The sequence below is a fragment of the Plecotus auritus genome, assembly GCF_963455305.1.
Source record: "Plecotus auritus genome assembly, chromosome: 3".
Lineage (NCBI taxonomy): Eukaryota > Metazoa > Chordata > Mammalia > Chiroptera > Vespertilionidae > Plecotus > Plecotus auritus.
This window is the reverse complement of record NC_137772.1, coordinates 196,060,075-196,072,292: the sequence shown is the minus strand read 5'-3', so window position 1 is coordinate 196,072,292 and position 12,218 is coordinate 196,060,075. Positions and strand designations below refer to the sequence as shown.

Genomic DNA, 12,218 nt, shown 5'->3' with positions numbered 1-12,218 from the left:
ACAGATAGGAAATAAATGTACTAATAACCAGAATAGCCCTAGCCAGTTTGGCTCAGTGGATACAACGTTGGCCTGCGGACCAAAGGGTCCCAGGTTCGATTCCAGTCAAGGGCACGAACCTCAGTTTCAGGCTCCTCCCTGGCCCAGGCCCTAGTTAGGGCTTGTTCAGGAGGCAACCAATCAATGTGTTTCTCTCACATCCCTATTTCTCTCTGTCTTCCCCTCTCTCTTCCATTCTCTCTAAAAATCAATGGAAAAATATCCCTGAGTGAGGATGAACAAAAATAAAAATAAAATACCCATTCCTTTAAAAAAAATAACCAGAATAAAAATAAAATTCATCTCCTGTCTACACCCAGCTTTTACCACTATGTATATAATAAAAATTGTTTTAACAAACTTGCTTAAGATTAGTTCATCCAAAATAATTGCATTTGCAGGTTTCTCAAATATGCCCTATAATATCACTTCCCTGCATTTATCCTTGGAAAACCCTCTCTCCATTTTCTGTTTGCATAGTTCTTAAAATCTTTTCCAAAATGTGGCTCCTGTTCAGAGAAAACTTACTACACCCTCTTCAGAGAAAACATATGGGCCAAAGTTCAGTGCCCCTACTAGTCACCAAGAGCATGCCTTTATTGTAGCCTTTATACAATTAGCCATAAACATTAGTGCACTTACCTGTCATCTCTTTTAGAACATATCAGGATGGTCTCTGACTTCACATATAATAAGTAATTAGTGTTTGTGAATAAACAAATCTTATTTTCTATCTCACCAGGACTTGAACAGATCTCCAAGGAGATCAAAGGATTTATTTCCATAATGCAGTAGACATCACAGTAGGCCAACAATAACCATAAACTTGAAAGTGTTTTATAATGTAAAGCTAAAGCTAGTTTCTGTTCAAATGTTGTACATTTATTTTTGAAATGTAATTAGAGTTTAGGTTCACATTCTGTACATTTTTACTCATACATCATTGTTTTTATCACTAGGAATACAGAAATAAATTGTTAAAGTCTTTAGGATAATCATTTTGTAACCTCTTTTCTATAATCAGAAATCACTACTCACAATATTTTAGAATTTCTGGTGATTACATTTCTACTGCTGAATGCTTAGATCTTATTCTATCTTCTCTTATTCAGCCATGACTATGATGTATATATATGATAAAGTATATACTCAGGCTCACGATATTCTTTCCATGCAGAAATTTGGATCCAGCCTTAACAAGATATTCTGATTAGTTTTCAAAAAAAATCCAGATTTTTCTGTAGAATTTTTTAATTTTTAAGACTGTGTGAGCTAAGGAAAATACTTCAATAGGCCATGTTTAGTTATATTATGACTTCTGGTTCCTATATGTAGACCAGTGATAGAACAAGAAAAATGTTATCCAAATGACATTTCTGGCCCTGACCCATTTGGCTCAGTGAATAGAGCATTGGCCTGCAGATTGAAGGGTCCCAGGTTCGATTCTGGTCAAGGGCATGTACCTTGGTTGCAGGCACATCCCCAGTAGGGGGTGTGCAGGAGGCAGCTGATCAATGTTTCTCTCTCATTGATGTTTCTAACTCTCTCTCCCTCTCCCTTCCTCTCTGTAAAAAATCAATAAAATATATTTTTTAAAATTTTTTTTTAAATGACATTTCTGACAGATGAATAATTAGCATATAAATGGAGTCACTGCTTTTACCAATTGTTTTGTAAAATCTGTCTGAGTTGCTGGTTATGAAACAATATTATCATGTAAATCAATTCTAAACTCAGATCTGTGCATACTTGAAAGGTACTTCATGAAATAGAATAGATAATTTATTTCTATACAGTTTTAAATCAAGTCAATATTTTCTCATGTCACTAAGTTTTCTGATAGATCCAAGTGTAGCGCTGATATTATTGTGCTTCAAACTTCTATGATGTGTGTGTGCATGTGTCTGGGTATGTTGTGCTTTCTTACTACTTAGAATGTTTACTTTATGCTTGCTGAAACAGCTCATTTATATTTGTTTAGATATAGTGGTACCTATTACTCATGAATGCTGTGCTGTCAAAGAGTTGGAAATGCAGGTATCTGGAGGAGGAGAGAGGAGGGAGGAAACTCCATGATTGGCTCTGAGAAATTCTTGCAAAGTTCTGTAAATATCATTGCTGGTGCTTTCTTAACCTCAGCAGATGGTGCCAATAGTTTTCAGACAATAACAAGGATTTATATGCCTTTCATAACTGATACTTCAATGGTTTGCAGGCTTAAAAGTTCAATGATGGCAATTGTCCAGTCATGTCACCAGAAAAGCTACCAAGTTCACACCAGCTCAGGCAATGACATGACTGATTCCTGGACAACAGCAATCATATGATGCCATTAAATTGGGGGCTTATCCTAATTTAAGAGATGACAAAGTATGAAAAAAGAAAATAGAGTCTCAGAACTGATAAAATGTAGTTTATTTATCAAAGGAGGAGAGCAATCATTACCACTATTGCCCAGAATTTACTATATTTCAAAATAATTTTTATTGTCCTATTCTAATTCTTTATTATAGGCAATATCAGAATCACTCCTAAGGACTCTCGTTGGGTTGGTGCTTGGTGGCTTAGTTTCCTTTTTGCTGGACTGTTATCCATTATGTCTTCCATACCATTTTTTTTCCTGCCCAAAAATCTGGATAAACCACAGAAAGAAAGGAAAGTTTCAGTATCTTTGCATGTGTCCAAAACAAATGAGGAAAGGAGTCAAATGACTATTCCAATAGACCCTGGGCAAAAGGTGACTGAAAACATAACTGGTAAGTATTTCATATGTATTGTCATTGGGAATTGTTAATCCCAGTGAAAGGGAGGAGTGAGTATTCCAAAATAGTAGGTCATACTCAAATCATCTAGAGTTGGCTTTGTTCTGCACTAAATTGAGCTGAATTATTGTCCTAAGACCCTACTAAGGTTAGTAAATGTTTTCTGAATACTGATATACTACTCTCTGAAGAGAAAAGGATTAGCTGTGTGGTGTTTAGCAGGGAGAAACCAACCAAAGACTAAAAGTATCTGTTGCTTCTAAAGCTAGAGAGTATATATTCATTTCAAAATAATATGCTGTAAACTATGAGAGTTAAAAGGACTGTTACATGTCATTCATTCATTCACTTATTCATAAATGGTACCAGGCACCGTACTATGCCTTGGAGATAGAATATTGCCTCTGTTTTCCAAGAATTTACAATCTAGTGGATTGTACCAAGAAGCATATAGACACTTGCAATACAATCTTTAAGTACTATGGTAAAGTTAAATGTGAGTAATTATAAACCCGGCCAGTGTGGCTCAGTGGTTGAGCATCAGCCTATTAACCAGGAGGTCATGGTTTGATTCTCAGTCAGGACATATGCCCAGGTTTAAGGCTCAATCCACAGTAGGGGGTGTGCAGGAGGTGGCCGATCAATGATTCTCTTTCATCATTGATGTTTCTCTCTCTCCCTCTCCCTTCCTCTGTGAACTAAATAAAAATATATTATTTTTAAAAAGAAATTATGAGTGCCTATAAATTGGGCAAGTTTACTATTGTTACTTGGAGAGATGGAGTAAGGAGAAGGAAGACAGAGGTTTCCCTCTAGATAATTAGAGTAAGACTTTTTTTCTTAGTAATCATATAGCAGAAGTTTGCTTATGTAAATATTTAAAAAATGGAGCAGAGCCCTAACTGGTTTGGCTCAGTGGATAGAGCGTCAGCCTGTGGACTGAAAGGTCCCAGGTTGGATTCCCATCAAGGGCATGTACCTTGGTTGCAGGCACATCCCCAGTAGGAGGTGTGCAGGAGGCGGCTGATCAATGTTTCTCTCTAATCAATGTTTCTGACTCTGTCCCTCTCTCTTCCTTTCTCTAAAAAAATCAATAAAATATATATTTTTAAAAATGGAGCAGAAGCAATAGTAGTAGTTAAGATTATCGAAGTCAGTCAATTGAATAATGATCCTCCACCACGTGATAGTGCTGGTCCTTTCAAACATAAGCCCTGAGGGCTAATGGAAAACAAGTTAGGAGCAATAGTCTGGACAATGACTAACAGCATTCAAGAGCAAGGTGGTTGACACAAGGAGGTGTTAGTGCAGTTTTCACGTTGCACAGAAATGGTGGAACATAAAAACCAAAGCAAGGGCAATGCCTAAACCCTTGGCAACCTTTTCAAGTTAAAGCAGAAGTGAATTAAATATTCTCAGGTGTACCCAAGCGCTCCCTCTCACCAGTTCTTACACTCACTCATTTGATTGTTATTTTATCCTCCCCATTATTCTAATCCAAAGCAATGGTGTGATGGAGCCAGTTTGTATTGGCTTGTGAGAGAGGACTGTTCATTTTTCAGCTACACTGGAAGCTTGAAATTAGATATTGTGGGAGAATTTACCATTTATTACTTTGGAAATTTGGAAATACTACAAATAAGGCCTTGTCTCTTTGGTCTCTATGTCGTTTATCTCTGCTCTGATCTTTATTATTTCCTTCCTTCTGCTTACACTGGGCTTTTCTTGTTGCTCTTTTTCTAACTCTTTGAGTTGTTGGGTTAGATAATTTATTACCATTTTTTCTTGTTTTTTGAGGTAGGTCTGTAGAGTATGAACTTCCCTCTCAAGACTGCTTTCACTGTGTCCCATAGATTTTGGATTGTTGTGTTTTCATTGTCATTTTTTGCCATTATGCTTTTTATTTCTTCTTTGATCTCTTTGGTAACATAATAATTGTTTAATAGCGTGCTATTTAGCCTCCAGGTGTTTGATTTTTTCCATTGTTTTTATTGTAGTTTATTTCTAATTTTATGCCATTGTGATCTGAGAAGATAACTGATATGATTTCTATCTTCTTGAATTTGAAGAGACCTTGCCTGTGGCCCAATATGTGGTCTATCTTTGAAAATGACCATGTGCACTTGAGAAGAATGTATATTCTATGGCTTTGGGGTAAAACGTTCTGAAGATGTCAATTAATTCCATCTCATGTAGTGAGTCATTTAGGATTGCTGTGTTTTTTTTTTAGAGGATTTATCCAGTGGTGTTAGTGGGATATTAAAGACCCCTACTATGACTGTATTGCTGTCATTCTCTCCATTGATGTCCAGAAGTTTTTTTTATGTATTTGAGTGCTCTTGTATTGGGTGTGTACATGTTTACCAGAGTTATGTCTTCTTGTTGAATTGCTCCCTTTAGTATTATAAAGTGGCCTTCCTTCCTTATCTCTTGTTATGGCCTTCACTTTGAGGTCTAATTTGTCAGATATAAGTATTGCTACCCCAGCTTTCTTTTTCTTTTCTTTTCCATTCACTTGAAAAACCTTTTTTCATCCCTTCACCATTAGTCTGTGTGAGTCCTTTGTTCTGAGGTGGGTCTCCTGTAGACAGCAGATATATGGGTCATGTTTTCTTATCCACTCAGCTACCCTATGTCTTTTGATTGGGGCATTTAATCCATTTACATTTAAAGTTATTATTGATAGGTAATTGTTTGTTGCCATTTTTATTCTTTATGCCTGTGTTCCTTCTTAGCTTCCTATTTCTTCTTTTTACAGCAGTCCCTTTAGCATTTCTTACATTGCTGGTTTGGTGGTAATAAACTCCCTTAGTCATTTTTTGTCTGTGAAGCTCCTGATTTCACCCTCAACTTTGATTGATAGCCTTGCTGGGTATAGTATTCTTGGATTCAGACACTTGTTTTGCATGACTTTATATATTTCATTCCATTCCCTTCTGGCCTGATGTGTTTCTGTTGAGAAATTAGTTGATAGTCTGATGGGAAATCCCTTGTAGGTAACTTTCTGTCTCTCTCTGGCAGCCTTTAAGGTTCTTACTTTGTCATTGGTGTTTGCCAATTTAATTATAATGTGTCTTGGTGTTGGTCTTTTTGGGTTCATTTTGTTTGGGAATCTGTGTGCTTCTTGGACTTGTGTGAGTTTTTTCTTCTTCCCAATATCAGGGAAGTTTTCTGTCATTATTTCTTTAAACAGGTTTTCTATTCCTTGCTGAGTTTCCTCTCCTTCTGGCGCCCCTATTATTTGGATGTTGTTTTGTTTCATGTTGTCCCAAAGTTCCCTTAGGCTCTCCTCCTGTTTGTTAAGTTTTTTTTCCAGTTGCTGCTCTGGTTGGGTATTTTTTCTACCTTGTCTTCTAGCTACCTGATGCGGTCCTCCACTTCTTCTAGTCTACTGTTGATGCTTTCTATTGTGTTCTTTATTGCAGCAATGTCATTTTTCATTTATTCTTGGTTCTTCTTCATTTTCTCTCTGTTCTTACACATATTGTTGAATTTGTCTTCCATCATTTTCAGTGTCCTTACGACCATTGCTCTGAATTCTTTATCTGACATATTGCTTACCTCCATTTCATTTACTTCCTTTTCTGGTGATTCCTCCTTTTCTTTCATATGTGGGCTGTTTCTTTATCTCCCCATGTTTGCTTAACTTAAAGTCACAAAATACAACACGACAAGATGCAACACACAGGGAACCAAACACAAATGTATTCACAATACCAATAGCCCCAAACAAAGGAGACCACCAGAGAAAAGAGAATTGGGGGAGAGAAAAGAGTGCAAAAATGATATTGAGAAAAGGAAAAAATGTAAGAGAGAAAAGAAAGAGAAGAAAAAAGAAGGGGGAAAAATATATGTATATGGGAGAAAACTCCAAAACACCTACAGCTAATCCAAAAAATGCAACAACAAACACCCTGAGATGAATGCAAACAAACAACAACTAATCCAAAAAATGAAACAACAAACACCCTGAGATGAATGCAAACAAACAACAACTAATCCAAAAAATGCAAACAACAAACACCCAAACAATAAACATCCAGCTGAATCTGAGGAGGCAGAGCTCTCTCCAGGAGATCTCTGACCTTTCTGTCCAAGGATTGCCTCACCAGCTGTGTTTAATTCACCAATTCTGTGTGGGTTTTATTTGATTCAGCTGTTCCTTCTAATTGCTCTGTGAGAAGGTGCAGGGCCTATCTGTGTACTCAGTGCCATTTTGTCTCCCTCTGGACAAACCTCTTAGGTACCCACAGCCTGGGAGGCTGGAATCTCACACTCGTGGGTTCACAGCTGAGGCAGCCAGTCTCTGGACGTTATATTTGTAGCATCCCGGGAGGTATCTGAGGTCTCCCTGGTTGAAGTTAAGGCTGGGCCTCTGATCCCAGCCGCTCTCCCCCTCAAGATGGCATAGTCTCAGTGGCAGAGCTGGCTGCTCCAGGAGAGATTTCAGCATTAGTAGAGGCTGCCTGGCCAAGGGAGCCTGGTTTGCTGTCCCCAACAGTCCTGTGGGATATAGTTGTCCCTCACTCACAAACACAGACACTCCCTGCACACCCACCCACTCTCCTTCGCACTTTCACTCACACACTATCTTGGAGCCTTCCGTCCCTTTGGCCACCATCTTTGAAAGTCCTATCAATGTCACAACTCATTTAGAATGCCTCACAGGTCAGGCATCCACGTCATTTTGGAGTCACATGGAGAAAAGTTTGGCCTAACAATTTTAAATATAATTTTTTCCTGTTATAAATCTCCTTATCTTTTCTTTTTTCCTCTTCTACACCCTTTGCCCTAACCCTCCTTTCTTCTTATTATAAGCAGATGAAACTATTTTTTAGACCATATCTAATGAAAACCTTTAGTGATCTACAGACCTTTCAAAGCTCATGTCATCCATCTCTCAATGGCCATATCTGGTTCTGTCTTTTTAGACTCTGATACCTTTTCCTATTTTTCTAAGTAGCTCCTTTCACTTTAGCTCCCAATACATCTTATTGGCCTATTAATCACAGATTCCAGGTCACATAATTCTTGCCATGGAGAGAAGTTACAAATTTGTTATGCATCTATTTGTAGGCACAGGTGGCTGTACTGTTATTGTCATAAATGTCACCTGAGACACATCATTATTCTTTGCCTTTCCTTGCACCTTCATAAAGGTAATATATAATAATTATAGTAATGCCAGCTTTACTGAGGCAGTATTTTATCATGGGAAAACTTTATACCAGGAAACAAGAGATCTGTGTCCTGGTACTAAATTGATCTTTATTATTTTTGAACCTTAGTCTTCTTATTTCTGTGATTATACTATCTTTAAGGTAAATTTCTACTTAACAATTATACTGTTAATACTAGAGGCCCGGTGCACAAAATCCGTGCACTTGCGGGGGCGGGGGGGGTTCTCAGCCTGGCCTGCACCCTTTTGCAGTCTGGGACCCCTCGGGGTATGTCCACCTGCTGACTTAGGCTCAGTCCCGCCCAGATTAGGCCCAGCAGGCAGACAGCCCTCTCTCAATCTGGGGTCTCTCACTCCTTACTGCCTGTCTGCTTGTCCTTACCACTCAGCTCGCTGCTCCTTAGCAGCAGGCTCCTTACCACTCGGCTCACTACTCCTTAGTACTGCCGCGGAGGCAGGAGAGGCTCCTGCCACCTCCGCTGCACTTGCCAGCCATGAGCCCAGCTTCTGGCTGAACAGCACTCCCCCTATGGGAGCGCACTGACCAGCAGGGGGCAGTTCCTGTGTTAAGTATCTGCCCCCTGGTGGTCAGTGCGCATCATAGCAACCGGTCATTCTGGTCATTCCACCATAATGGTCACTTAGGCTTTTATTATATAGAATGTAATTATATTATTAAGTGCTAATAAATAAAAGACATTGCATGTCTTTTTCACTTTTGTTTCTTGAGCACCTAGCATGTTGCCTGACCCAGTTAAAAACCAAATATTTGTTGAATTAATTAATTAATTAATTAATCATGTATGTAGTTTGTATGGTCGAGTGAAAAAACTAACCAAATGCAAAGTGAACAAAGCAAGTTGCAAACAACATGTATATATGATCCCATCTAGGTAAAATGAACTAAATAAATATAAATGCATATATGGAAAAAATGGAAAGAATATATAACAAACTGTTGATAGGATTAGCAGGTATTCTGTCTTTCTGTGTTATCTATTTATATAATACTAGTGGCCCAGTGCACAAAATTCATGCATATTAAAAGGGAATTAATTAGAGGAAATATTTTAATTTTGCTATTTGCCCTTTATCTATAATAGAAGTATCAGAGATGAAAGAAAATTAGTAAAATGTATATGAAAATCTCCCTTCTGTCAGAGTCTGGGGCGTGCCATGGGACCCAGAGTCAAGTCCTCACCTGCCCATGCACACCTCGAAATCATGCCAGACCAAGACCTGGCCAGCCCTACCCCCATTGGGTGAGACCCAGACCCGGCCAGCCCCACCCCCACCAAGCCCCGCCGGTCAGGGGGGTGCAACCTCAGGTCCCCTGCCCCAGCCCAGCGCCACGCAGCTTCAGGTCCCTGCTGATCAGTCGTTATGGCATCACGGTGTGATGACCATTTGCATATTAGCCTTTTATTATGATAATTAAATGTTATATAACATATTTATAAAATTAAGATATTGATATATATTTAAGTTAATTTTTGTATTTTCTTTATACTTCTGTTTTTATAGGTTTTTTCAAGTCCTTAAAAAGCATCCTTACCAATCCCTTATATGTTTTATTTTTGTTTTTGACATTGATACAATCCAGTGCCTATATTGGTATTATTACTTTTATCTTCAAATACATAGAACAACAATATGGTCAGTCAGCATCTTCAACCAACATAGTGCTTGGTAAGACACATTGTTTCTGTTTGCTTGATAAGCAATATACTACAGAGTAATTGAGTTCTAAGTGACATTTTGTTGTGATGGCAACTTCATATTTTAGTAAATATAATTTCAATTTATTATTTTGCAAATATTATCAAATTTGTCCATTTTGTGATGTCATCTTTGTTCTGTATTTGAAGTGACATCTCATATTATTTTTGAATAGATAAATTCCTGAAGAAAAAAATTGCATGTAAATGGAACATTTAGACATGGTATTCTGCATAACTGGATCTTAAAATTTAGTGCTGAAATCCAGAGACAAATCCTTTTGTAATGTAATCATTATATTTTCATAATTCATGAACTTTGAATCAGGATCCAGCTACTTACAAAAAATAGAGCATTGATGTTTCCCAAAGAAAAACAATTTAAACAAACCATTGATGTCTACATAATTCAAAACAAATACCATATAGCAGAGAGGGGTCTTTTGCTACAATATCTATATCCTATGACATAGTAAAACTTGCTTATGAAGGAATGGCTTTCTTACATCATTCTTCATCTATACCTGGTACAGTAGAAAATTAATAAATATTTGATAAATTAAATTGAATTTATCAAGTGGCATGTGAGCAGGTCATAAATAAACAATAAAATATTAATTATGTATGATGCTCAAATTGAACTTAAGAGTCTGAACTGTAAGAGTTAATTTCGTTCCCAGTAATGTTCCCAGCCTGAATTGTTTTGTTAGAGTGGTCTTCATATTTAATAACTCTTGCAAGACAATGAAAGGGAAAACTTACAAGAGGGACCAACCATGTTTACTGATAACAGGCCTTTTTATCATTTCAGGGTATATGTGTGTTTGAATGAATAAAAAAAAGATAGTAATTCAAATATTCAATTCTAAAGTACTGAGCACATTTGGTATGCATTTTTAAGAACTGAAACTCTTCTTTTTGAGGAGATGTGAAGGATTTTTAGATGGTAGGATGAAAGTCTCATAGGCAGGAAGATGATGTTTTGTTGTTTTCCAGTGGAAAAGCATCTCATAGAAACTATCTGTTTAGACATACAAATATTCTCAGTCACTGACTTTTGCTATCAGGGAAACAAAACCCTCAGCATTGGCAAGAAATCATTTTTATCCCTCCTATATGATACACTGGTACCCTACCTTCATCCAGGCCCACCAGTCTTAAGAAATAATAAGATTATAATGAACTTGGTTGATATATACGGTGTTTCATATGTAAAGACATTCCAGAATAACTGTATGTATATAATTACTATTTTTTCTTTTATCTCTAGGATTCATAACCATACCAACTATTGCCTCTGGAATGTTTACAGGAGGATATATCATTAAAAAATTCAAATTTACCTTGCTTGGAATTGCCAAATATTTATTTTGTATCAACCTATTGACCCTCATACTTTACCTATTAAATTTTGCACTAATCTGCGAAAGCAAATCAGTTGCCGGCCTAACCTTGACCTATGATGGGTTTGTATATATCAATATATCATTTGTACAATGTATAACTACTCAATGTAAAAGACTTTAAAGAAACCAGGGTAGATGACAATTTTAACTAAACTTTCTTTTGAGAGAAATTACTAACTTATAAATTCCTAAAAAGTACATTTTTTTAAGATTAAAAAAAATCTTTTTTATTCCTTGCTGTAAAAAAAGTGACATAGTTTGTAATAATAGTTACCATGTATGGAGTGCTTACAATGAGTGCTGGACACTTTTATCCCCATTTTATAGTTAGGAAAAGCAAGGTTTAGAGGATACACAGATAATATGGATAGCAATGTTAAGATTCTGACTTCAATTTAGGGTTTTTTACTCCAAAATTCTTAGTCTTAACCATTATAATCTTGGATGGATCATGAGATGAATACAAATGACATTTTCTAAAAGCAACTGAACTATCTGTATCTGCAGTTAATTTTTATGTTTAACAACTACTTTTATAAGAAAACATTGTACTATTGAGTTCTCCATTTCTGCAAACTAATACTGCTTCTTTTTGTAATGTCTACTTTGATAGAATTGATAAGCATCCCATATATAATTGCGTATCACATCCTAAAAAACCTTTCATTTTTATTATTATTATCAAACTAAAGGCCCGTGCACGAATTCGTGCACCAGCGGGGTCACTCGGCCTGGCCTGCGGGATCAGGCTGAAATTGGTTCTCTGACATCCCCTGAGGGGTCCCGGATTGCAAGAGGGCACAGACCAGGCCAAGGGACCCCACTGGTGCAGGATGGGGCCAGGGAGGGACACAGGAGGTTGACCAGTGGGGAAGGGACCATGGGAGGGCTCCAGGGCATGTTCGGCCCATCTCGCTCAGTCCTGATCGGCTGGACCCCAGCAGCAAGCTAACCTACCGGTTGGAGCATCTACCCCCTGGTGATCAGTGCATGTCATAGCAAGCTGTTGAGCAGCCTTAGCATATCATTAGCATATTATGCTTTGATTGGTTGAACAGCCAACTTGATGACCAGACACTTAGCATATTAGGCTTTTATTATACACTGAGTGGCC

The 12,218-nt window shown here is 37.5% G+C and overlaps 1 protein-coding gene across 2 annotated transcripts in view; it reads left to right on the top strand.

The window, feature by feature from the left end:
* The window catches only part of LOC308244909 (solute carrier organic anion transporter family member 1B3-like), a 48,427-nt gene that overhangs the window by 18,021 nt on the left and 18,188 nt on the right, over positions 1-12,218 (top strand). For both annotated transcript variants that reach the window (XM_080661252.1, XM_080661253.1), the window contains exons 8-10: positions 2,553-2,795; positions 9,505-9,669; positions 10,969-11,164. In XM_080661252.1, coding sequence (XP_080517378.1) covers positions 2,553-2,795; positions 9,505-9,669; positions 10,969-11,164 — 604 coding nt within the window. The remainder of the gene's footprint in view (positions 1-2,552; positions 2,796-9,504; positions 9,670-10,968; positions 11,165-12,218) is intronic.